Source organism: Phyllostomus hastatus, unplaced genomic scaffold (assembly GCF_019186645.2).
Source record: "Phyllostomus hastatus isolate PE091 unplaced genomic scaffold, TTU_PhHast_1.1 phas_scaffold_182, whole genome shotgun sequence".
NCBI classification, from domain to species: domain Eukaryota; kingdom Metazoa; phylum Chordata; class Mammalia; order Chiroptera; family Phyllostomidae; genus Phyllostomus; species Phyllostomus hastatus.
The window spans coordinates 13619009-13646285 of record NW_025334013.1 but is presented as its reverse complement, the minus strand read 5'-3'; the positions used below and the strand labels follow the sequence as shown (position 1 = coordinate 13646285).

At 46.8% G+C, this 27277-nt stretch overlaps 1 protein-coding gene across 3 annotated transcripts in view; it reads right to left on the bottom strand.

Moving 5' to 3' along the window:
* The window catches only part of ZBTB40 (zinc finger and BTB domain containing 40), a 63737-nt gene that overhangs the window by 30930 nt on the left and 5530 nt on the right, over positions 1-27277 (bottom strand). For 2 of the 3 annotated variants that reach the window (XM_045858481.1, XM_045858478.1), the window contains exons 2-4: positions 16861-16946; positions 4702-5458; positions 4188-4318 (exon numbers count right to left, since the gene is read on the bottom strand). In XM_045858481.1, the coding sequence (XP_045714437.1) occupies positions 4188-4318; positions 4702-5386 (816 nt within the window). In that variant the 5' untranslated portion in view covers positions 5387-5458; positions 16861-16946. The remainder of the gene's footprint in view (positions 1-4187; positions 4319-4701; positions 5459-16860; positions 16947-27277) is intronic. The other variant, XM_045858480.1, reaches the window with a different exon arrangement.

Below are 27277 nucleotides of genomic sequence, written 5' to 3'. Positions count from 1 at the left end.
AAACAAAGTTGAAGAAAAAAAAATGCTGCTACACCTTTAGCTTGGGAGTCTTTCTAGAACTTTAGGTAAAAGTGGATCAAACAGCAAGGAAGTCAAGAGTAGAAAAAGTTATCACCTTATTCTAGTGAAAGACTCACTTCGTTATGTACACAATTGATTAAAAGCAGGGATATGGCTAGGAATAAAGAAGACAAGTAAAAGGTCTAGTGTAAAAGTTGGAAAAAGTCTGAGTTTGTCTTTCAATAGAGGTTTTACTAAGCTCAGCCAGAAAGCCTCCTAGGTCAGCACCTGTTTCTCCTAGTGGGCAGGGCACATGACACTGAGACGCAGGTGGGCAGGAGACACGGCCCCACCCCCACACCCAGGAGACTCCTCCGTAATCAGCTCTGGCTTCAGCTTCACTCGGTTCGAGCAGCCCAGCCTCTTCTCACGCCGCCGCAATCACTGTCTAGGGAACGGCGCTGCCGCCTTTCATCATTTACCCCAGGAAATAAAGCTGTTAGGACCCTGGTTCCCGGCGCTCTCCCCAGCTCGGCCCAGACCAGCGGGCACACCCTCTACCTGTTTTTCAGAAAAACGACAGGCTGGTCCACGTCAACCAGGACATCACTCACAAGCCTTAAATCAAGTCTCAAAATTACACACCTAAGGACAGATTATTTTTCATGTTAAGCTCTCTTAAATTATGACAATTAACCAAATAACAACCACTGACAACAACAAAAAGTACTCAAAGTTCTTTGGGGACTAAAAACACAAGGGGGAACCTGAAAAAAAAACAACCAGAATTATCTTCTGGAGGGCGGGCCCCTTGTACTTACTACAGGCTTCCCACGCCAGGCCAGGGTTCTAGGGACCCACCTGTATCAGCGCACCACCTGGCGTTCTTGTGAGAGGCTGTGTTCAGCTTCCATGAATTTTTTTTGAAGACTCAACACCTTTGCCCATTTCGTGATGGGTGATTTACTAGTGCACCTGCCCACATGGAGCTGAGTTTTCAGCCGTTTTTGACCCAAAACAGCATGACCCCCCTGTGCCCTACCCTCCCTAGTCACCCAATCTCATCCCAAGTGACTTTTTTTTGTTTCCCCAAATGAAAAAAGTCCTCAAGGGGAAACATTTTGTTGATGTGGAAGAGATGAAACAAAAAATGGCAGAAGCAATAAAAGGCATCAAAATCGATGAGTTCAAAAACTGTTTTGAGCAGTAGGAAAAATGTCTCCATAGGAGAGCACTTTGAAGGCGACTGAAGTTGAAACATGTAAGAATACACAATTTTTTATAAATAAATTCCGTTTTGGGGGTCCCCGCTCATACAATTTATCCAGCTCTACGAGCCTCTTGACCTTGAGCAACTTCTTCTCTGTCAGCCTTCATGCCCCAATCTGTAAAATGGGAATGTCATCCCCTGTATTGTAGAACTGCTGTGAAATGAAGGTTATTTATATAAAACTCCTACTAAAATGCCAGGCACAGAGAAGAAGCTCAGGAGGTGGTGACTACTATTGTTTGTTATGCATTAACACAGCATTTTTAGACTTAAGTTGACCTTGAAACCCCTTTTTCAACCAATGCCGGTCAATATCCTAGCGCCACGGTCATCTACTCCTACACATGAGCTGGTGTGCTGTTACTTGCGGCATAATTTGCAAGTCTCGTCTTCAGATAGGTTCCATCCCCTCTCGGAAGTAGCTCCCTGAACTGCAAGTGCGGTGTCTCGTACAAAGCCATCAGTTATGAGACCAACTGTGCAGCGTATCAAAACTCATCAGGTGTGCTTGTTAAAACGCACACCTCCAGTTACACTTTCAGAGACTGATTCTTAGGCTGTGACAGAACTCGGAAATCTCCATCTTTAACAAGTTCCCCATGGGCTGCTGGTTTTCATCTCCCCAAACCACACTCTGTGAAGCACTGCCGGTAAATTAACAGCTTACGAAACTCTTCAAGTCTGACGGTGGATGCCACAGTGTCTCTGCTGACATCTCTCAAACTTTTGAGGGGTCACTGAAAATCCATTTTCCCCGAGTGTTACTATTTGCTTACCCCTTGATTCGGCAAATATTTACTGAGCAACGGGCATGTGCCAGGCAGTGAGCTGGTTGCTAGGAAGACCTAAGACTGGATCCCTGTCCTCACAGAATGTCCAGCAGCAAAGGAATCCCGCCACACGTGTGACTCAGAAGGCACCAGACTATAGGAATCGCCCAAGACTTCAGCATTCGGTGTCTTTGAGAACCACCCTGCACCCCTCTACAGTTCAGCCACAGGGGTACGGTTGTTCGGTGGGGTCTGCTCGCTGCTGTTCTGCTCACAGCTCACTGTGTGTCAGTCACACTTCAGTAAAGCTGTCTAAACGCAAGTCAAAAGAGAGAGAAGTGCAGGGCCTAAGTACAAAGCAGTACCTCCCTGCCTCTCTATTTCTATAATTTAATTTAATCTTACGTTCTGAAAGTGTCTTTTTCCTTTCTCTCTCTGCTGTGGGAACGTTTGTTATGGAATACAACCATCAGTTTCAAACACAGCCGCCATGTGGTCCGTAGAACTCCTCCTCTGACCTCTAAAACCGGGAGAAATGACAGAAGCCTGCAACAATCGCCAACCGTGACCCTATACTTTTTCAAAGCACCGTTAATGTTCCCACCATCGAAGGATTAGGACACGAATTGGGAGGAAAACAATGTCAAATGAATCTGTGTCTGTAAATATTTTTGAGTACCTGTTATATGCCAGATACTTTTAGGTACCAGTGTTAGGGAAAAAAGTGCGTGAGACCCAGTTCAAGGTGAGTGCAGAGGTGCCACAATGACCTCAGTGCAGCTGACCTTGGGCACGGTGTTGCCCTCTGCGTCCGAACTTCAGTGGAAAGGAAGTCTTAGGAAAGAAAATAAAGAGGTGTGCCTGATGGATCGAACAGTAAGGGAACATCCACGTGCAAAAACATAAAACCGTAACATCTTCCAGCATAACCGGGAGAAAAAAAGAGCAAGGATTTACAACTTGAAATGCCCCTAAGAGAGTCAGCAGGGTTCGTTAGTCTTGTAAATAGCTTGTCTCTTAAGAAAACAATCTATAGCCAATGGTTATATTAACTATGGTTAAAATAAATACTTGACTTTGACTTTGTTTTTTTAAAAAGTAATTTGCTATGTATCAGGAACACATTTAAGTATTAGAAGGCATTTATTTATTGGATTAATAGTAACTAACAAAAACGAAATGCCTATAGCAACATGGGCGACGTCCCAACACTGCCCCGCCAATCAGAGGAGGAAGCCTGCGGGGGCGGGGACAGTGCCCTCTCACTCCGCACTGGGAGAGAGGGGAGGCCAGGGGAGCCCCACGTGGCCCCGGAGTCAGCCCGGCACGGCCATGAGGAACCGGGCAGTGAGGGAGCCCCCAGGTGGGACCATGTCTCACTGAGATACTAAAGAAAAAAAGCCAGCTAAAAAAATAGGGTATGATAACCACTTGGCAGTTTTCTGTCAGTTAATTCTGAAGCATCTGTACATACATGATAGACACACCATTCTTACCCTGTTAGGAGGCAGTGTTAACTCGATTTGGAAGAAAACAGCTCAAAGTCAATGTTTAGGTCTGAATTCTTGCTCAGAGTCTTATTAGCTCTGTGACCTTGGCCAAGTTATGTCATTTCTTTGAGATAGTTTTCACATCCATAAAACAGGGCTAAAAAATAGTAAAACAGTATCCACCTCAGTGACTTCCGTGAGGCTGAAACGAGGTAACCTGTGTTCTGAACACAGCACCGTTCGGTAAGCGTAAGCGGGCACCGCGGCTGTTCTGACGCCTGCAATGGCCACTGCATTCCCAAACGTCGGACGTGATTTGTTATGTGAGCTCACATTCCATCCTCTTTGTGCCATATGTTAAGTATTTGTTGGTGTTTCGTCTGACCTTGATGAATTGGAGGGAATGTATAGTCACTTAAGAATCAAAACCGGTTGTAAGCTGGAATTCACCCAGTAATCAAATTAGAATTTCATTTTGAAAGAGTCTTGCCTAGTACTTTTGCAAGACTGCCCTTTACAGCATAAATGTAAAAAAAAAAAAGTTCGAGAAAACCGAGACTCTGGGGGATTTTGCACTTTCCTGTTTCTGCCCCGTCGGGGAAGCGGATCCGGTACCCCGGGAACACTAAGATAGCAAATAAAACTCATGGTACCTACCTCCTTCTGTACACCTTGAATTTCTGAACACTCCTCTAGTTTTGTTAAAACATCCTGGGTAACCGAGAGTGCCTCTGAGAAGATGCTTTCATTTTCTAGAAGAAAATTCAGCTGGTATTTCCTCTCTTCCTCTGAATGTAAAACAAAACAAAATTTAAAAATCAGTGATTCATTACTTGAAATGACTCTACAAAGTTTAAGTTATCTGAGAACCATTAAGCCGCAGACGGCGTTTGTAACTGGCGCCTCCCACGGCAGTTCCGAGTCGGGTACGCTGTTATCTCAACACCGCCCTTCTGCTCTGGAGGGCAGCTTCTGACTTCCCGCACACAAAAAGACAGATGGTTCTAAAAGAAGGGTGCTCCAGTAGGAGTCACGCATTGGACTTTGGTATCCTATCTGAGAGCGGTCTTGGGGAGATTTATCAATGAAACAAAACATCCATGAAGATCACGGAATCCAGTAACCGATGACAGGAGGACAGATCACAAAACAGCCCGTACACGAGCATTACCTGGCTCTGCGCCGGCCGCCTTTGCCTCCCCAGAGGCTTGTGCGAGCGGGGAGGGAGAACAAACTGCGGTGGTGTGAGGAGGCTCCCCTGGGGCGTCTGCACCGCCCTGCACCTCCTGGGCAGGGGGAGGATCCACGCTCATCTCTGGGGCATCCAGGTGGACGGCTTCCTGGGTCCCGACCTTCACAGGCACAGAACCCTCTGGGGAAGAGTGAAGCTCCCCCGCCCCCTGCGAGGAAAGGATTTCCACCTCCGGCTTCTCCGACCCCTCCCTGAGTGACTCGGAGGGTGGCGCGGAGACGTCCCTCACCACCTGACCCTGCACGGAGCAGTTCACGAGGCTGGTCAGGAGGGTCTTACAACTGACGGCCACGTCGAACATCTGCAGGCTGTCGGCCAAGGAGATGATCTTGGAGAAGTTGTGCTTGCCCACGGGCAGCCTGCCGGTGTACACCATCTCCAACAGCAGGGCGAACTCCTCGGGGCTCACCACGGATGCGTCAATGGAGATGGTGTCGGTGTTGTCCAGCAGGGTTTTGAACAGGAGGCTGGCGGCGGCCAGGACGAGTTTGTGGGCCCTGAAGTAAATGGTGCCAATGGAAATGGTGCAGTCGCAGAACTGCTGCTCCTTGCACAGCGTGTAGAGCTGCTGCAGCAGCTGCCGGCTGTAGTTGGGGAGCTCCATGGCGCCAGCTCCGCCCTGGGGCTGCTCTTCCTCTCCAGTTCCAGAACCTACTCTGAGGACCAGCACTGGATCCTAGAGAAACCCAGAAAGGCTGTGTGAATACTCCACAACATGCAGGGAAATGCTTCGGATAAAATACTAAAACAAACCAACAAAAAGGGCGAGTCACTCATTCATTTAACAGATTTTGCTTAATATGAAGGGGCAGAGTGCCAAGTATATGAAATTAATAATGCTGATAATAACCGTCACGTGTTTAACTAGAACAGGACTGTGCTTAGTGCTTCGCCTGGACAATTTCATTTAATCCTCACGACGACTCTAAGGAAAAGACACCGTCCTCCCCATTTTACCGGTGAGACTGAAATGCAAGCCTGTAGCTCACTGCTTTCGATGCTGTAAGTACCTACGCTGCTGTATGCATGCCTGCTCCCGATTACTGTATTTTGCTGTGTATAATGCACACTTTTTTTGCCCAATTTTTTAAGGGGGTAATAAGAATGCACATTATACATGGGTAGCACCAAAACGTGGGTGCATATTATACATGGCTACATGTGGTAGTCCTCAGCCAGCTGAAGGAGACACATTTATAAACAGAGACTCGAACAGTGTCCTTTTTTACTCTACCTACCTGCAACACTGTACACGAGCCGTCACCCTCCCCCGCCCCCACTAAAATGCATTCCCACTTGCCCCTGCTTTCTTTCCTTCTCCTACTGCCTCACTGGCCTTCCCAGCTTCCTTCAGTCAGATGCCGCTGTATCACTCTGGCCTCTCAAGTTTGGCGTGCTGCGGGACTCAGTGACTCTCTTGCCTCCTGTCTTCTCTCTCAGCCAGTGCAATAACTGTGAAATCTCTAAGTGCTGACAGCTTTCAGATTTCTGTCTGTACTGCAGACCTCTCCTCGGAACCCCAGGCGCACCCCTCCAACCACGCACGCACTCAGCATCTCCGCCTGGAGCCCTAACGGGTTTCCTAAACTTGTATCAAAAACTTCACTGCCATCCCCCCCACTTCACAGCAATTCTGTCCTTCTAGTTGTTCAGGCTAAAAACCTAGAAGTCAACGTTGTCTCCTGTTTCCTTTTCATACCCCTTATCCCATCCTTTATAAACCCTGTTGGCTATTCCTTTAAAATATATCCGGAATCCAATCACCGGTCACCACCTCCGCTGGCTCTGCCACGGTCAGTCCAAGCCACCATCCCGTAGTGTATGGATTACTGCAACAATGCCCTCACTGGTCTCCACACCTCTGCCCCTTCCTAGCTTTACCCCCACCCTGCTCTATCTTCAACCCAGTAGTCAGAGTGATCTTTTTAGCCCAAAGCCATATCTTCTCATTTCTTTACAAAAAGCCTCCGTAGTTTCAGGTCTCACAGTCCAAGCCTAGATCCCCTCAAAGTCTGGTTGCCATCACCAGCTCTGCTCTAAGCGCACTGCTTCCTTGCTGGTCTGGGAACACACCGGGCAAGCTCCCCCTCCGGGTTTCCTCATGCGTGCACCGGGCTGGCGCTCTCTCTCACTCTCGCTTGCGCTCGCTCTCTCTCTCTCTCTCTCTCTCTCTCTCTCTCTCTCTCTCTCTCGTCTCCTCTAGGGCTCTGCTCACGGGCCACGTTGTCAGTGAGGCCTCCTCTGACCGTGTCCTGGAAGTAGTGGCCTCCTCTCCAACCTCAGGACACCCCCTCCTTACTCACTTTTTCACGGTAATATTTATCACCCACTGACACATTTTACTGTTCATTAGGTAAGCTCCATTATGAAAGGACCTCTTTTTAATTTTTTCTCATTTTCTATGTCCCAGTACTTAAAATTCTGCCTAACACATATATTGTTGGTTAGTTGTAGAATGCGTAAGTGAATGGAAGAAAACACACTGACACAGATCTGTACCTAGAAACCCGGTTTAGGGAACGGGAACGTTCAGGAGTGGAGTTCTGAGTAGGGGCTCCAGCTGACCTGACAGTAAAAGACGGGTACCGAGGCGGTGGAAAGGGCAAGAGAAGAAGGCATTCCCAGCAGGGAAGCCGCCATGAATGAGGCACACAGACAGGGAAGAAACCAGGCGGAGTGGGGGCGGAGGGTCACAGGGAGGGACTGGGAGGAGCTGGTGAGAGAGGAAAGGCAGGGGGCAGGGAACGAAGAAGATGCACCTGGAGAGGCAGGCGGGGCGCCGGCCACCCAGAGCTGCAGCACGCACCGTGCACAGGAGCTTGACTGGGTCCTAAAGGCAATGAGCAGCCACTGAAGGGCTTGGAGGGCTTTGCGCAGGAAAGTCGCATGGCCGAACATGCGTTTTAAACACGTCATCTAACAAAGATCCGTACAGAGTTTGAGGGGGATGGGGCTAAAGACAGGCTCCGTTATTGCAGGACTTCATGGGGGAAATCAATGAGGGTTTTGACCAGGAAAAGTGGTAACAGAAGAGACAGAAAGAGACAGCCAAAAGTATTTAGAAAGTACAACTGTTGTCATTTAGGGTCTGAGTGGATGTGACTCCCAGGTTCCCGGGGTGAGTGGGGATGGGTGGTGAGGTGATCCGCAGCGGGACAGAAGCCCCTTTCTCAGGCTCTCTTTCCCAGCTGGCTGGACCCTGATTGTCTCACGGGCCTTTGTCCTCAGGACTAGGAAATTCCTGGAAGCGCCCTGAAGGCCCAGAGGCCCAGGAACTTGCCAAACAGGACGGACCAGACCACAACTGACCACCAGCCCCCCACACCCAAAGATAACAGGGGAACAAGCGGAGGCCCAGCTGAAAACTCCTGCTCCACCACCGCCTGCCACCCGGTGAAACTCGCAGCCCCGACCCCTGAGGGCTGGGGCTGGTGCCCATCTCTGCACCCAGCCCTGCCCCTCCCCAGGGAAAGTAAAAATAAAACCTGTACTCGCTGCACTTTCTTCTCTTTGCGAATTCTTTCACAGCCCGCCTCACCGACCACCCTAACAACCCAGATAATACGAGAAAATGATAGTTTAGGGAAGGTGACCTCTAGTTAAGTTTTGGGTTTGAGGATCTTATGGTGACAACAAAATTGTATAATCTCACTAAAAATAAAGCACCAATACAGTAAAAAACCTGGCAGAAAGACATATGTCAATACGACACAGGCTGCCTTCTCAGCAGGATTACGGGAACTGCCCTGTCTGCTCCACCGTCATTTCTTTATTTTCTACGTTCGGAACCGACAGGTAAAAATAGAAATAAAGCACTGCCAAGTCCCAGTTTCCAGTCTGTCTTGTAAGGAGTTCAGAAGTCTCTATTTCGTCCTGACAACAAGTGAAAACCTAAACAAAGTGAAAAGTCAACGACTCTTCTTAGGTCAGTCAGAGGAGCGAGGTCCCAGGGCAAAACTGCTGCCCCCCAAACTGGAGAGACGGGGAGGCAGAGGCAGAGGATCACTGCCTCTCAGGGCAGGCGCCCCCGACGGACGCCACCACGGGCACCAGCGCCTCGAGGAGACCGACACTGAGACCCGCGGATCAACCGCCGCGGGCTCAGCGAGGACAAGCCTGGGCGGTAAACATTCCGGAGACACCGAGTCCTAGTTTTATGAGTTTTACCCTCAGGGGCTCTACCGGGTTCTCATAGCAAATATTGGAGAAAAATTCTCTCCTCTTCTGGGAGGGGAAGGGGAAAGGCAATCATTTTTTTAAAAACATACCAGAGTACTCTGTTCTTAACAAGGCCTCCCCCAGAGACTCTGCATTACCAGAGCCTAACCTCACGGGGAGCAGAGAAACACCCGACTTCCGCCCGTTCTGGACGCCGGCACCACCCAGGAGTGGGGGTGACTGGGAAGCACTGGTGAGGTTCACGGTCGAGAAGTCCGTGCTCCCCGAAGACAGAGGCCTGACCCCAGGTCTGTAGAGCACCCCCCGACACACCCCCACAAGCTCACCACACGCCACTGGAGGCCTACTGACCACAGTTCTTTTCACCCAGTACATCGATGTCTACCTTCCATACAGAATTATAAGGCGCACTAAAGGCAAAAAAAAATTTAAAAACAAAACAGTTTGGAGAGACTGAGCAAGCACCAGAGCCTCAGTCAGATATGTCAGGAATGATCAGACCAGGGCTTTTTTAAAGCCGTGATTAATGTGCTGAGGGAAAAGGCAGACCACACGCCAGAACAGATGGACACTGTACACAGAGATGGAAAGTCTCAGAAAGAATGAAACAGAAGCGCCAGCGATCAAAAACCCTGACGCAAGGAGGCACGCCTTTGATGTGTTCATCAGCGGGCAGGGTGCAGCCGAGGGCAGCATCTCAGAGCTGGAGAACGCGGTAACAGGTCCTGACAAAATTAAAAAGCAAAGTGAAAAAAGCATTTAAAAAACCACCCAGAGCAGAATATCCAAGAATTGGGAGAGAACTCCAAACGGCCAAGCATACATGCAATGCGAACATATAGAGGAGGAGAGAGAGAGAAAGGAACAGCAAAACATCAGCAAATCAGATCCAACGACACAGAAAAGGAACGATGCACCATGAGTGGGTGGGGTTTATCCCAGGTATCCAAAGCTGGTCCAACATTCGAAAATCAATGAATGTAATCCCACGTCAACAGGCTAAAGAAACTGTAACAATGACAGACTGATGATTAAAGCAATAGATGCAGAAAAAGCATCTGAACAAATCCAACATCCATTCATGATGCAAACTCTCAGCAACCTGGGCATAAAGGGGAACTCCCTCAACTTGATAAAGAACACTCTATTAAAACCCCACAGCTGATGTTACCCTGTGGGGAGAGACACCCAAAGGTGCCTGCTAGGACTGGAAAGAGGGCTCGGCACGCCCTCTCACCGGCGCCTCCCGACGTCGAACTGGAACTCCTGCTAACGCCGGCAGACAAAGAGAGCAAAGCAAATGTGTGAGTAAAACAGTCTTTGTTCACAGACAATGTGCTTGTCTATGTAGAAAACCTGCAAGAATCAATAAAAAAACCAATAAACTAGGATAGCAAGGTAAATATACGAAAGTTAATAGCTTTCTTATACATCAGCAATGAACAAGTGGACTTTGAAATTAAGACATAACCAGTTTAGTAGTGCCCAAGAAAGAAATTAAAAAATGAAATGCTTAGGAACAAGTTAACAAAATATGTACAAGATGTAAGTGAGAAAAACTACGAAACTGATGAAAGATATCAGAGAAGCACTAAAAATGGAGATACGTTTTATATTCATGGACCGGAAGGCTCGGTACTGCCAAGATTTCAGTATTTCCTAACTTGATCTGTGGACTCAGCACAATCCTAACCCAAACCCCAGAAAGTCACTGTGTGGACGGTGACACACCCTACAGTCTACGTGGAGAGCTGAAGGCCCAGGGTGGCCGGCGCGGCGTCCCAGGAGAGCAGGGCGGGCACCACTCGGCTTCAGGACTGGCCACCACTCTGCAGTGACCAAGACGGTGAGGTGCCGTGAAAACCAGATAAACAGAACCACAAGCATACAGTCAGCTATTCTCTGACAAAGGAGCCATGACAATACAATGACGCAAAGACAGTGTTTGCAATACATGGGATGGAACAACTAAACACCCACTTGTAAAAAAAAATTTTGTCACAGAGCTCAGAGCCCTCACAAATTTAACTCAGAATGAATCACAGGCCTAAGTCTAAAACATAAAATGCTAAAATTCTGAGAAAATAACAGGAAAAAACCTAGATGAACTTGGGTATGGCAATGACTTTTTAAGTACAACACCAAAGGCAGGATCCCTGGAAGAAGTAACTGATTAGCTGGACTTAACTAAAACGTAAAAACTTCTGATCTGTTAAAAACACTGTTAGAAGAGAGGCCACAGACTGGGAGAAAGTATTTGCAAAAGACACACCTGACAAAGAGCTATTATCCAAAATACACAAGGAATTCTTAATACTCAACAATAAGAAAACAAAGAGCCTGATTAAAAACTGACCAAAGATCTTGATAGATATCTCACCAAAGAAGATACACAGACCACAAGTAAGCATATGAAAAAATGCTCAAAATCATACTTCATAAGGGAATTGCAAATTAAAGCAACAATGTGATTACCACTATACACCTGTCAGAATGGCCAAAACCCAAAACATCGACACCACCAAGTGCAGGTGAGGGTGTGGGGCAACAAGGACTCCTATTCATGGCTGGTGAAATGGTACAGCCTCTTTGGGAAACAGATTAGTTTCTTACAAAACCAAACATACCCTTACAATATAACCCAGCAATAGTGCTCCTTGGTATTTACCCAGATGAACTGAAAACCATGTCCACACAAAAACCCGCATATAGATGTTTTTGTGCAAGACACGTCAACTCTAGACATAGCTGCCAAGACTTGGAAGTAACCAAGGTATCCTTCAGCAGGGGAGTGGATAAATGAACTGTGGTACATTCACATAATGGCATATTACTCAAAGCTAAAAAAAAAAAAGAAAAGAAAAAAAGCTATCTAGCCATGGAAAGACACGGAGGAAAAGTACTGTACAAGAAACCAGTCTGAAGGCTGTATACTATGTGAACCCCCCACGTGACACTCTGGGAAAGGCAAACCGTGGAGATGGACAGAAGATCGGTCGCCAGGGGCCGGGGGGAGGAAGGGGTGAAGAGGCAGAGCTCAGAGGGTTTCAGGGCAGTGAAACTGCTCTGTGTGATATTACAATGCTAAATTCGTGTGTTACAGACTTGTCAAAACCCAGAAGACACACAACACCAAAACTGTCCCCCAGCGGAAACTTTGGACTCGGGTGGTGCTGGCATGCAGAGTGGGTTCGTGACGACAACAAAGGCGTCGCTGTGCTGCGAGACCTCAGGGAGGGCTGAGCACGTGTGGGGACCGGGTTGTGTGGGAACTCGGTGCTTTCAGCTTTGCTGGGCACCTAGAACTGCTCTAAAATATAAAGGTCACTTCTCCACAGAAATTCCTAGAATGAACGTAAATTTTTCACTTCTAATCACCCCAAACCCTATCTAACATACCATGGTATCTAATATTGTAGGGTATTCATGAAATTCATAAAAACTTTAGTATGCTCAACGAGCATCTCTAAGAACACCCAGCCCTACTCTTTGAGTACAGTTTGTCTTAATATTCGCACTATAAAAATGCACACTTTTTTTTAAACAGATGAAGGAGCTGGCCAAGGAGCTGAGTGACTTGCTGCAACAGTAGCAGCAGCAGAAGCGAGACTGGAATCTGTATCTCCTGGTACTTGTGGAAAACAGAAAAAAAAAAAAAAATCTTGTAATATTTACCACAGGCAAAAGGAAGGGTTATCTTTAGAAAAAAGCAGATACTTCTGAAAATTCAAAATTAAATTATCATACATTAGATCCCTTTAAACATTCTTATGAATAAGAAGTGATTGGAATTACATTTTCAGGACAAACTAAAACTTCAAAAGTCATATTTTGGTCATGTTTTCTGGAGTGTCCACATCTTCCATCAGATTAAACAATAAGATGCATCAATGATCCAAAGGGAGGTATTTTGAACATTAACTACAGGACCTTGTGGTCAGAGCTATTTCATATTTTGTCAACTAAATTAGATGAGAAAATAGAATAATTTTAGCAGAATAAGCAACTGAGCCAGGTTAAAAAAAACTGAACAGAATTATGTGGTTTGCCAATTAATAGATACTAAAAACATGGTTATAAATTTGATCAATAAAAGGACAGTGGGTTAGTTATGGCAGAGAACATTCAAGGGTGATCAAGAGCGTCTTAAAAATGTATGTTGGTAATGCTGAAAGTTGAAATTGTACTGAGATTAACAGGAATACCAATTAAGGAACAGACTTTTGGCAAAATGGCACAGCAAGTTGATGTTAAGTGGACCTTTTCTCCCACAGAGATGGTGGATAAAATAAAACAAAAAAAATGCTTTAAAAATACACAGTCAAGCTAAAAAAAAAAAAGAAAGAAAGAAAGAAAGAAAGAGAAAAAAAAAAAGAACTCTGGAGGCACCTGAAATGAAAGAGATATCAAAATCAAAGCCAAAACAGTAAAAGGAAGCTGAGACCATGCTGGTCCCTGGGGGTTTCCAGCCCCACCCAGGCCCTGGGCTTGGAGGAGAAAGCACTGATGCCCTCAAGAAGACTGGGAACACAGCTTCAAGCAGATGGAGGTGGGGGAGTTGGAACCCAGATGCTCGCACAAAGAGCCTCAATCGCCTACCCCTCCTTGAAATTCAGTCTGAACACTCTCTGCTCACTGATTCAGCAAACAGCAATAAAGATTGCAAATTATCCAGGCCTTGAGTAGGGGAAAAGGCACCTGAAAGAAATCTAAAGTGAAGGCCTATGCCATAGAGGTGTAAAATCCAAATTTACTCCCTCTATCATCCAGGAATCTTGAGCTGAAAATTTAATATAAAAACTGGTCTCTGGCATGCCACAGAAAAAAATCAGGATTACTTTCATAACCCTAGGCACGGACTCACACAGAGAGAAAGAAAAACATAGAGAAGAACTTGGTATTACAACCGTATGAGGAAATGTGAGTGTGAAAGTAAATCCACAAAAACTGACAGTAGGAAATGTCAGAGTGGATCTTTGAAACGGGGGCAGAGAAACTTCTTACACCAGAAGTTGTGTGAGAGAGAGAGAGAGAGAGAGAGAAAGGGAAAAGGCTAAATTTGACTATATTGATTACTAATGGTTACTGTGAAAAGAACTCTGTAGACATAATTAACAGACAAATGGGCAAATGGTACAACTAGCAGAACATATTTGCAAAGTTCAAAGGCGACAAGGAATCAGTTATCTAGAATACTGAAGGAGTTCCTGCAAGTGTTAAGAACAAAACTGAAATCCAAGCTGGGGGTGGGAATCGGGCAATGACATAACTGGGCGATTCGGAGGAGAAGCTCACCTAACTGGTAACGACGACGGTAACAGTAGTGGCTGTGATGGCATCTAACACGTATTGTGATGTTTGTCCTATTCGGGAAGTACACTATACACTTTACATACAGGAGCTCATTTTATCCTCTTACGAACCTGACAGGCAGAGGCCGTTACTACCCCTGTTTACTGGTGGGGAGACAAAGGCCTAGAGAGGTTGAGTGATTTCTCCAAGGTCTCACAGTCACATCTGGTGGACACAGATTTGCATCCAGGGCACCACTGGTGGGGGTACGACTTGGTAGAGCGGGACTGTAAAAGCATTCTGGTAATATTTAGTTAAATTTTCTGTGCACACACATATGTGCTTTAAGACCCAGGACTCACACTCCTAGATATATAGCCTAGAAAAATTCTCGCATAAGGAAATATGGCCAGAAGTACCACTGGGGCGTTGTCTGTGGTAGCAGGGAGATGAGAGGCGACTGAGACGCCCGTCACTAAAAGAAAGTAAGGAGGTGAGCAGGATGTGTGTCATGGAATATAGTGCACTGCAAAGAAGCAACGAGTAGCTATTCAGACCAAAACATGGATAGATCTTAAAAGACACCCAGAGCTGCGCGAAAACATGAGAACGAGAAGGAGACCTAGAGCATAACATCATTTACATACGTGAGTCAAAAATACACATGCAAAACAATGCCACTTAGCGCATAAAGTGACATATGTGGCCAAAGACACTTTATCAAACACATAGGACTGGGTGCCTATAGCGGGGAGAAACAGGAGTAGGGGTCGGGGGTAGGGAGAAAAATTAAAATCAAACAGGAGGGACCCTGCCCAGATAGATAAAGGAGGCTCCCTGCACCGCCCCCAAATGTCAAAAGATAAAAAGTCACATGAGGAAATGAATCACCGAGGAAGAAAAGAGCATTCCCAAGAACTGAAAATCATAAAAATTACAAAATACTGTGAAAAGTGCTAAAATTGCTTCAATTTAATAAACAGGAAGAATAAAGGAAGGCCACATGAAAAACAAAATAATGTGAAAAAAGAATAGATAGATGTGAAAGAAACTTTCAGGAATAAAAAGTTATGTCACTAAAATCCATCCATTGATGAACTATAAATAGGTTAGACGGAGCTAAAGAGAAAATTAGTGGCTAGGAAGAGAAGCCTGAGAAAATTATTTGGAAGGTAGCAGAGTTGAAAAAGCAGAAATATTAAAGAGAGGTTAGGCAACATCGAAGACAGAACAAGAAGGTTACACATGCATCTAATGGGCATTCCAGACAGAGACACTGGAGAACATGTGGGAAAAGCAATTCAAAGATATAATTTCTGAGAATTTTCTAGAATTAAAGACAGACATGAGTCTTTAAAATGAACACTTCAAAATATTAACAACACAGGGGAAAAAATTGTAAGAACTCCAAGAAACAATACTTTACTTACCAGAGAATGACAATTAGACTAACTTCTCATTAAAAAAACAAATGTCAGAAGAAGGTGGAATAAGTTTTCAAATATTAAAGAAAATAACAATCAATCAAGTATCTATATCCAGTTTGAAATAAAATCATCTGTAGACAAAGATAAGAGACCCACAGACTGCCAATGAAAGGGTTACTGTAAGGAGGAAACTAAATCAGAAAGAAGGAATAGAATGTAAAAGAAATAAAAGCAAGTAGCAAGCAAAGAAACTGCTGGCCACGCCCACTGAAACAGTTAGAATCAGGAAGACCGATGACACCGAACGTAGGTGAGGAGGGGCGAGACTAGAGCTCTCACAAGTGCCGGTAGGAGTACACAAGGTTTCCTATAGTAAAGAATGAACTACTGATAGAGGCAACAACATGGATAAATCTTAAAAGTACAATGTTAAGGCAATGCCAGGCACAAAAGAGCACATACTACGGTGATAGAAACACAGGCAAAACTCACCTGCGGTGAAAAAAATTGGACAGTGGCTGTGGAGGGTGCTGGGGTCATGCGGGGAAGGGACCTGAACAGACACGCAAAGGACCTTTCTGGGGAAAGGAAACTGTTCTACATCTTGCCTTGGGTGGTCATTAAAGAGTCAATTATTTGTCAAAAACTTAAAACAGAAAACTTAAGCTCAATGTACAGCATGTTAATTATATCTCAATAAAAGGAAATGAAGAAACGTGTCAGCACCTAAAACGCACTGACTGTTTAAACAAGGGTATGAGGAGCGGAGGTTAGAAACAGTGTAGAATAACGACGACCCAAGCACCTGCCACTTGCTGAATGCCTGCCACGTGCGTGCACTGCTCTAAATGCTTCGCTTGTACTAACTCATTTAACCCCCTTTTTTAAAAAAAGATGTTATTTATTTATTTTTAGAGAAAGGGGAAGGGAAGGAGAAAGAGAGGGAGAGAAACATCAATGTGTTGTTGTCTCTTGCGTGCCCCCCACCAGGGACCTGGCCTGCAACCCAGGCATATGCCCTGACTGGGAATCGAACTAGTGACCCTTTGCTTTGCAGTCTGGCACTCAATCCACTGAGCCACACCAGCCAGGGCTCATTTTAACAGCTTTGTGAAGCAGGAGCTCCTATTACCCCCATTTTATAGGTAAGAAAACTGGGGCACGGAGAGGTTACACTTACCCAGGGTTACAAAACCTGTGTGTGGCAGAGTTAGGGTCCAAACTCAGGCAATCTGGTTCTGAGGTGTTGAAGACTCCACTGCCTCCCTGAAATGAAAAATCAACAACATGGAAGACAAAAGGAGGGAGACTAGACTTAGGGTAATCCAGGGTCAAGGGATAATAACGATTAACATTAACCTCTGTTAAGTGATGTATGTTAACAGGTAAGGGTAAAAGGGAATAGAAGCTAAATAAATATTTGCAAATAAGAGATAGAAAAGGGAATAAAGAAAATGTGATCGAGCAATAGCAGGCAGGAAAAGGGAAAAAAGAAGGCAAAAAAAGGTGTGGTAAATAGAAAACAAGAGGGTAGAAATAAGTCTGAATGTATTAGTAATTACAGATTTTTATAAAAGCAGATTCAACTTTCTTGTTAAAGGCAGAGAGATTCTCTGACTGGATTTTTTTAGAAAATGAGGGGGGAAAATCCAGCTTTATGTTGCTTATAAGAGAATTAGTGTGTGGGTGTGTTTACACTTAAAGCAGTGCCTAATATGTCTTAAACGCTGCATGTGTTAGCTGTTATTATTACTACCAAGAGAAGCTGTGAATCATCCTCATTAAATAGTGTTGAAACTAGCCATCTGATATGACAGCTGAGTACCTATCTGTAAACAAACTATATCATCTTTGTAGACCACTTTCAGGTACAGACTACTGTTATTAAATAAATCTAATATACAATCATAAGGGATACACTAGTGATTTATGGGTTGCTGAAATATACCATAGAGGCTAAACTATACTTTGCTGATCTCGCGACTAAAATGTAAAAGCCTCTAACATGGATTTTACTTAGTTTACCCCTCACTTCCTTAGCAAGGAAGTTAAATGGAGGAGAGAGAATACAGCACTAGATATAATGGCACAAAAGTGTGCTTCTCGAAGTTAAGAAACTATAGTGTAAACACCGAGTGTTGGAAATCTCCAAGGGAACCCTGTAGACTCTCACACAGAGGCAACCTAAATCATGTTATTAAGCACTTAGTGAAATTGCTAGGCTTGGGAAAATTGTCAAAGTTCCCAGGGGAAGAACATTTAAGCAACAAAAGAGCACTAGAATGATGAACGTTCCTCAAAGGAACAATATTAAAGCCTCAAGAAAAGACTACACAGATGTAGAATCAAGATACTCACGAGAAAGAACTTAATGGTTGAACCAAGTGCTGCATAGCGACCCGAACGCAAATGGGGCGTCAACACAAAGGAAATCTAGGCCGGCTTTCTAAAAGGAGCAGGAAGAATGTCTATCTTATCTTATCTATCTATCTATAATCTTATTCTGTCTACTTCCAAAAACAGACTCAAAGTTTGAAGATTCTGTAAGTCATAAAGAAACAACAATCACATACAGAAGAAAAGCCAGAAAATGCAAAAGTAAGAAAAGTCACAGTTGGTAGAAAATACGGAATCCCTTTAATGAACAAAAAGAAATATAAAAACTTGCAGTTTCGATATTGACTGCTTAACTAAATAAAACAGATGTTCTGAAATCCACAACTGCTGGCGACGTCCTTAGCAGCGGCCTCCGCCACCACTCCTGGAGAGGAAGAGGCCCTTTTCTGCGCCTCGGGAACTGGGTCTGCGATTCTCCAGTCAGGGTCCTTACTTTCCCATAAGTCAGCGACACACACGTCAGCCAATAATTACTCATGGGTGGACCGCCTGGTATTTACTCAGCACGTTGCTAGGTGCCGGGTGGAAGCCAAGTGACATATAAAACAAGACTCTTGTCCACAGAGAGGCTGTAGTCAAGTTGACCCTACACTGGAATGATCAAAAAACAGAACTCTTAAAAGACTCCATCCATGAAAGACAAGAAGAGGAAAAGTGGGGGTGGGGACAAGTCGATCCCCGGGAGTGGCAAGGAAAAGAAAGGGCTGGAGCAGGTCAGTGGAAGTTGGGGACCATTTCAACAGGCAAGGGTGGAAAGGGGAAGAACTACAGGCAGAGGGAGAACAAGAACCGGGTTCCACAGGAGGACACTCGGCGGGCGGGCGTGCTGAAAGCAGTGTACGTGCACAGAACCCGCGCTGCACCCGGCCTTGGAAAGGCATCCGAGAAGTGCTCGCCTTGTTGTCATTACAGACACTGGGCTGGCTAGGGTGGGTCTCCAAAGACTCTCTTGGAACGAGGAAGTGTGGAGCACAAGGCTGCCTAGGTTAGGGAGGCCGGATAGTGAGCAGAGGAAGGAGCTTCTGGAACTGAAACAGCACAGTTAAAGCAGAGCTCTACCAGGGACAGGCGGGGTGGACGAATGAGGGAAGGTGACCAGCAATGAGAAGGAAGAACAGGCATCTTACATGCACTGTCTACCACCGAACAACTGGAGCCCCATGGAGCAGAGGAACTGGAGCCCCATGGAGCAGAGGCCGGCCCCACCTCTGCCTGCATTTCTGTATGCCAGTATTCAGGAGATAAAAGCCATTCTAATACTTGGTCAAGGGTCCTCTCTTCCGGTCCCCTTAACAATTCCTGACTCTCCCTGTGGAATGTCTACCTCAGGGTCTAAGACATCTCTTTATGCTGCCCCATCTGCTTAAAGGTTGTTTGTTTGTTTGTGTACTGTCCCTGTCAGCTGAATAAATTTTTTACATCCATCTTGATGCCTGGGCTCTGCTGGAAACAGAAAGCTGGGAGGGACCTGGCCGAGCCCTGTTCATCGCTTTCAGCAAACACAAGTTCATTACTTTATCTATCACGTACTCCTCTGATGACCGAGTGACCTTAGCCCACGCCCTCCCTTTGTGAGGGAGGAAACTGAGGTCCTGAGAGGCAGCGGGCTCTTTGATCCGAGTCAGCTTTAACCCCGTGGCTGTTCAGCGTCTCACAAACAACCAGAGTCAGGTAAAATAACAGGCACTCGCAACATAATTAGACCAAAGATCACACATTCAGAGACAAGAAATGAGGCATTTGCTACACACAAAAAGATGATTTAAAATGTAAGGTATGTAAGGAATCAGCTAAGTTAAAAGAGAACCAGTAGCAATTATTTCTGAGAACGCAAGGAAGATTGGCGAGGTTAGAAAAGGGTGACTGTAGCTTTTAGCAGGCCCAGATTTCTCAAGTTCAAAAGCAGCTGTCATCTGGTCTCTTCTCTTACACTGAGGGCATGAAAGGCAGCAATTTATAGTGTAAGGGATGGAGATTTTTGTGTCAGATACTCCTGGGTTTACATATGTACAGTCATTGTTATTTCTAATGCTATCATCGCTACCACTACCATTCCGTCCCAAATGCGGGTCTGCCACTGTCCCAGCCCCTGGGAGCTGCGGCGGCACCCGAATGACCTCTGTGCTCCCCCCTGAGGCACATCCCGGTCATTAGGACCTCCAGGGAGCCAGGACAGCGCTCAAGAACTCCATTACTGCAGAGTCTCAAGTGGCCGAGTCAGGCATAAAATGCACCTCTGGGGATTGTGGAGGGGGGTGGCTAGAGCAGAAGCCAAGGAGGGACGATGCTACGATGATAATGCCTCGCTTACACACTGGGATTTGCGTTCACCATCCCAGTTATTCTCACTTTACAGAAGAAGACTAAGGCTCAGAGATGCCCAATGCCTTATGGGCCACAGAGTTAATAAGAAGTAGAAAAAAAAGCCCAGGTCTCAACCCTCAAGCCATGGTTCTTTCCTTTGTAATGCCGAGGCCTCAGTGGAGGCCAAGACTTAGCTGCCACTTCCGCAGAGAATTCTCCCTTCCAAGAGCTCAGCAGCCATTAAGGAATAGAGCTGTCAACTCTGGGTCACTTAACAAGCGTGCTTCCAGCCTCACCCTGAGGGGACTGGTCAGAGAGCCGACCACATTCTGCGCCCTGCCGGCGCAGGAGACCGTATTTGCTCAATTACTAATTCATGTCTCACCACAGGGTGAGTCCTAACGACATTCTGCTCTCTCTTCATTTTCTACCAAATCGTACTAGGATACTAAATAACCGCTAATAAAAGCTACTAATAATTAAGTGCCTTGTTATGTCTCTAAGAACTTTTCACATGTCACCTCCTTTAACACTAACAACCTGGCAAGACAGTCAAGCCCAATTTAAACCAAGTCCTGACAGTGAGGAGGTTAAGGAACAGGCACAAGGCCACACAGCGAACCCGTCGAGGGGGGGACTGAGATTCTGATCCCGCCGGCTGGTCCTTAGGCGCATGCCCTCCATCCACCGGAACGCCTTCTCGAACTGTAATGTGCACTCTAAGAGTCACTTGGGGATCTTGCCAAGGAAAAGACTCTGATCCAGGAGTTCTGGGATGGGGCTTGAATTCTGCATTTCTAATAAACTCCAGGTGATGTGAACGCTGTTGGTTCAAGGAACCGTCTCTGAGTCACAAAGGACTATGACATTATCTGTTCTCAAATCTCAGTTTTTCTCATCTAATTATGACATCATGTGTTAAGCAACCGTTCACCTCTGAAAAGTAATGAGTCATCCTCACATCTTTCCTTTTCCACCTGCCCTTGGCTCTAGCCTGAAAAACCAACTCTGAAATAACTTTGGGAATAAAACCTACAAAATATGGAGGGTTCCAACAACCAGGCCCCACGGCCTGGCACCAACCCAAACTCCTGTAAAATGAGTTTCAGCAACCCAGTCTTCCGGGACCAGCCTCGGTTCCCTGGCTGCTGCCAATGAGACCAGAGGTCAAAATGCTCCTGATCCAGGGTCAAGTGGTCCCCTGAGCCCGGCTAAGCCTTGGCAGGGCACCGGGTGGTACAGCCAAACAGTAAATGTATGAAACGGATACAGTGAAGAGAGCCTGGCTCACGCCACTGCATGTGACCCACTGTGACAGCCTCTTTCAGCTACTGTGCCACCAGCCTCCCCCACAGAACCAGACGTCTCCACTCGTCTTCCACAGCCTCCTACCCAGATCCCCTGCAAACGGTATTAAATAGCACTTCAAGGCCTGTATTCTTAGTTCAAAGTCTAAAATTAAGGATCTGTAGTATGTGTTGCCTTGACATTCTGTAAAATCAGGAAGGCCTCAGAGCGCTTCGTCACAAACTCCACCACCTGCTCCGCTCCCACGGAGGAGGTCCTGTGGCCAAACAATCTCTCTTATCGAAGGGACCAGCGTAGTTCCTGCTTTTCCTGGAGCACTGGGATTTAGTACCCTCACAGGCCCCCAATTTTTCAAATAAACCAATCACATCCGCCCTGGCTGGTGTGGCTCAGTTGGTTGGGCGTCATTCTGTAAGCCGAGAGGTCGCAGGTTTGATTCCTGGAGGTCAGAGCACAAGCCTGGGCTGTGGGTTTAGTCCCCAGTTGGGACACATGCGAGAGCTGGCTGATTGATGTTTCTCTCCCTCTTGTTCTCCCTCCCTTCCCCTCTCTCTGGAATCCATAAGAGAAAAATAATAAAGAAATATAAATAAATGGTCACATGCTCTGGCAGGAACCAGAGGGCACTCAATCCTCTTAGTACTGCAAAGCCTGCCTCCCACAGCCCCTGGCCCGCGGCTCCTGAGTGCAGTCACACGCGGCCTGGCACGGCGGGCTGCCCTCCTCTGGGGCCGGGTGTGTGTGTGCCTAATAAACAGCTGTCAGTCTCATCCGTCCACGGTCCTGTGTTGTGTGTTCAGCCATAACCTGGGGTGAGAATGCTTCCCTTACCAACGGGGTGAAAAGGAGGTCCTTAACTCATTTTCTGCCCAGTCTACTGATCTCTGCTTTTTTGTGCCCTGGAATCTCCTGACTGCATTGGTACGGTCGGCAACCGCTCTGTGACGGCAATGATGTCCAGCACTGTGTTGATCTCAGTCCTGCACTTTCCATCCAATTCCCCCACCCTCCCTATGAGGCAGATATGATTATCATTCCCAATTTGCAGGTGCGGAAACTAGTTTCTAACAAGGCTGTGCAACTTGCCCAAGACTCACTGCTAATGAATTGGGCAGAGCTCAGCTGCAGATCCGCCTGGCTCTTAATTACCACCTTAGCCTTGACAGGATGCCCGGGCTCACTGCCGCCACTCCTCATCGCCACTCCCAGACAGAGACATGCCACTGGACGGCCTGATGGGAGCACCTGTGTCCGAGGCACCTGGTCTCTTCTGCTGGCCTCGCCTGGAAGGCGGCTGGAGAGGCGTGTCTGGGAAAGGGCGCTCGTGGGACAGGCCGGCAGACCGGCTGGACGCCGAGAGACTTCCCTCCTGGCTGGGTTTAGGGTCTGGTTTGGTGGTCGACCTCGCAGACACAAAAACCCTATCCTGCAGAAGTCTCACAGTTAACTGGACTTGGGAGATTAGACAATACTGTCTAAATTCATAAGAACTATTGTAGAAATCAGAAAGTCAATTTATTAGTTCACTTACTAGTGGCATATGCCTACTCCTTGCAGTTATCTGTATAAATAAACACATAAATAAATAATCAAGTGAGCAAGCAAGCAGCGAGGTCAAGTATCATCAAGAAGCTTTTTAAGAATCACAGAAGCGCCCTGGCTGGTGTGGCTCAGGGGACTGGGTGCCAGTTTGATTCCCTGTCAGGGCACATGCCTGGGTTGTGGGCCAGGTCCTTAATGCGGCACGTGCAAGAGGCAACCGATGGATGATTCTCTCACACACAGATGTTTCTCTCCCTCTCCTTCCCCCTCCCTTCCCCTCTGTCTAAAAAGATAAATAAAATATTTTTATAAAAAGAACCACAGAGGAGGCTGTATGCTACATTTGCTGGAAGCTTGGTGCATCTGTCCTGGCCCTGGAAATAAGTGCCCGGCCCCCAGACTCGGCAGACGCAGTCCGAGGGGTCAGCACCCTGTACAGGCAACGCCAGCTGCCACTCCGTCTTGTCACCTCCATCACCGAACTGCTGGACTCCTCTGTGGCTCCCGTCTCTCCGTACAGTTGGACTCAGCTTTGTCCTTGGGGTAACCTTGTGCAGGCACCTAATGGCAGTGACTAAGTGCTGATTTTTCAGTCTTTCTCTGGGAATGCAAAGAGCAGCCTCCTGCCGCTCCCGCCCACGCGCCGAGCTGCCTGTGCTCCGAACACCCATCCGCAGCAGACCGGACGGAGCCGGCTGGGAAAGCGAGGGCGAGCACAGAGGGCTGAGCCTCTCGTACGTAACGCAGGTCTCTGGGCTATAATCAGCGATTTCATTCAAAGCCTTAAACTCACTGCAAACTAGCAGGCGATACAAAGAACTTCTGAAATCACCTGGTCTGATTCCCAAATTTTGTAGAGGAGAAACTGAAGTGTTGAAAAGTCAAGTGTTTTTAAGACTTTCCTGTTAGCTAATGACAGAAATGAGACTCCCCCTGTTACCCACGTCTGAGCTACATATTCTAAGTGGAAAGCAATGAGGAAGACATCTGGAAGGGGGGAAGACAGACAATGTGGAGGGTTACGGTAGCAACCGAACAGTGTGTAGCTAGCATTCACTAAGATTTATTGTATCCCAGACACCGTGTCAAGAACTTTGCATGGGTGGTCTTATATAATTTTTATAAAACCTGTAAGGCAGTTACTATTATTAACTCCACTTTCAACTGACAAAGTGGAGGCCTGGAGAGATTAAATGATGCGCCCCAAATCCCAAAGCCAGTGAGTAGCAGCGTCAGTAAATGAGCCCACGCTGTCTACCCTGGAGCTGGAACCTCTACCACTATCATTGCCCAGGCCTGAGAATTTAAAAAGCAGTTAAGCTCTTGATCCTAGAGTCTTTCTCCTCCTTTTTTAGTAACTTCTTTGTTCAGAGGCACTGCACAGACACACAGTAAGTGAAGTGATTTTTAAGGAAGAGCAGATGACATTTTCTGGGCTACAGGAGGCGGCACTTCTCAAGCCCTTGGCTTGTCCAAGGCCACACAGCTGGGAACAGTGCCGCTGGGGGTGTGAAGGGCACGCAGCCCCAGCACGACTCCCGGGCCCAACCTCCCAGCCTCGTCAGTGGACAGTGTGTCCGGCAGAGCTCTGCCGAGCTCAGCCAAGTGCCCTTCACTGAGGTTCGACACTGCACAGAGCAGAAGTTCCGCATGATCCCTGCTCTCGGGGAGTTTATACCACAGCTAGAAAGAAGAGACCACTTTCAGCTTAAAACCCTTCCTCTCCTGTACCTTTGTAGTCAGGGAGCGGGAACACTGACGAGACTGGGAACCCCCAGCTCCCTGCATTACTGCCCTTTTACACGCTCAGCTCACCCAGCCCCAGGACACCTCTGTGCACACTTCACAGATGAACTCCAGTCTCCTCTCCTCCCAGTGCCGTAAGCGTCTTTTGTCTTTGAAGACACGGGACTTGGCTTCATCTCTATCCTTCTGTTATCCATCACCAGGGAGTGTGACAAGAGGGTTAACTCAAGAAACTGAAAACAAAGTCTTTAAATTTGGGAAAGAGCCTATGGGATTCTATAGTATTTGCTCACAAAATGTTCAAAGGAAGACATGGAAAATTTCATCCTCGACAATTTGCTGCCTGGGAAAAAACATCCAGAGCTCTAGAAGCCAATTAGTCTGCTATGTTGGACTTTGACCTTAGAAGGTCTGCCCCTGTTTGAATCCGACTGGAACTGAGGGCAGCCGAGAGCAGCATGCCAGCTACAGGGGCAGCTGGCATCTGGGCGGCCAAACTTAACAACGGCCGGGGCTTTGGAGCAACACCCAGAAGCCAGAGCGCTGCCACAGCGGTCTAGGGGCTAAACGCAGAAGAGAACAAATCTCACTGTTACTCAAACCCGTAAGGTCCTGCTGTGTTCCTCAGACCACCTTAGAAGGTGGGAACTCAAAACAACGGCCAAGCTCACAGCACCGGAAAATAAACCAGCCAAGCTGGGCCCGCTCCCCTCTTCCTCCCTCAGCCCGAGACAGCTCACATGGGGCCTCAGTGCTGGCCTGCCCCCAAGCACACGCGGCCCCCCACGACCGGACCCCCAAGACCGACGTGGGCGCTGCAGCAGGGTGGGCAGTTCTAGGTTAGGTGGCCTGGGTCATTCGTAGGGGTCAGACTACACTTATACTCACTGTTCTAGACTGTCACTGAGATAGAAGTCTCACCCTGGCCAGTGTGGCTCAGTTGGTTGGAGCACCAACTGAGCCACCTGAGCATCGTGTAGACCGAAAGGTCACGAGTTTGATTCCTGGTCAGGGCACATACCCAGGTTGCAAGTTCAATCCTCAGTTAGGGCACGTACAATAAGGTGGCCAAATCAATGTTTCTCTCTCATGTCGATGTTTATTTTTCTGTTTCTCTCTCTCTCCCCCCACCTCTCCCTCTCCCTCTAAAAGCAATGAAAAAATGTCCTCTGCTGAAGATTAAAAAGTAAAAATAAAAAACAAAATAAAATATAAAAGTGAAACTGTATATGTACTAGAAGAAAACATTAATGAATTCCTCATAAATTGAGAGTGAGGCCATCTTTCTTACTCAAAATCTGAAGTAATGATTACACTGTGAGACTGATAGACGTAACTATGTAAAGGTGTGAAACCTCTGTACAGCAATGAAACATGCAACGTTAGGCAGATGACAAACTGGAAAAATATTTTTGCAACTTATGTTTCAGACATTGGGCAGATATCCTGTATCTCAAAAAAGGAGAAAATCCATTTAGACTATGTTGACACGTTACTTCTTACCTAACGGATTGTCAGAGTTGCAAAAGCCTGCAACTCTGACAGCAAGACTCAAGAGGAGAGAAAAAGGGGGGGGGGGAGGCATGAAATAAATCCTTCCATGAATGTACCTTGTTGTACTGCTTCGATTTGGGAACCATGTAAATGGTTAACATAATTAGAAACCAAAATTAGATTTTTAAAAGCAAGTTTTTAAAGTTTAAAACAAATGAACCTGTTTATCACATTTATCAAGTTGGCAGCATGGCCACACAGAGAAAATAGTTACGAGTGAGTTTAGGACAGTATCTGGCTGTACATCTCAAGTAGCACACAGTCTCAGTGCAAAGGAACCACACAGAACTAAAGCAACATTCAGAAAGCTAATGGTCAGTGCAGATAATGGCATCGCTACTGGCCTGGTCAGTAACATGGCCGGGGAACCAGCAGCCTCAAAGCCCCAGAGTGTGGCCCACTTGTCCCACAAGGGCGACCCACTGAGTGCTGACCACAGCCCTAGCGGAAGGGCGAGCAGGGCCGGGAGAACAGCACAGCCAGGAGCTCGAGGGCAGTGCACGCCCAGCGGGGACGGCGCTACCCTGAGGGCGGGCAGCCTTCCTGGACCTGCAGCGCGGGCCCAACACGCTCAGACCGGTGCTTCATGAAGCTCCCTGACAGCAGGGACGAGACGTACCAGAGAGGAACGAAGCTGGAAGCCAGCTGGCCAACGAGGGGGTTGCTGCAGTGACCCAGGACAAGAGATTACAGTGGCTTGAACCCAAAGAGAAAGGGGACACCCAGCAGGCTTACAGCCTACAGAA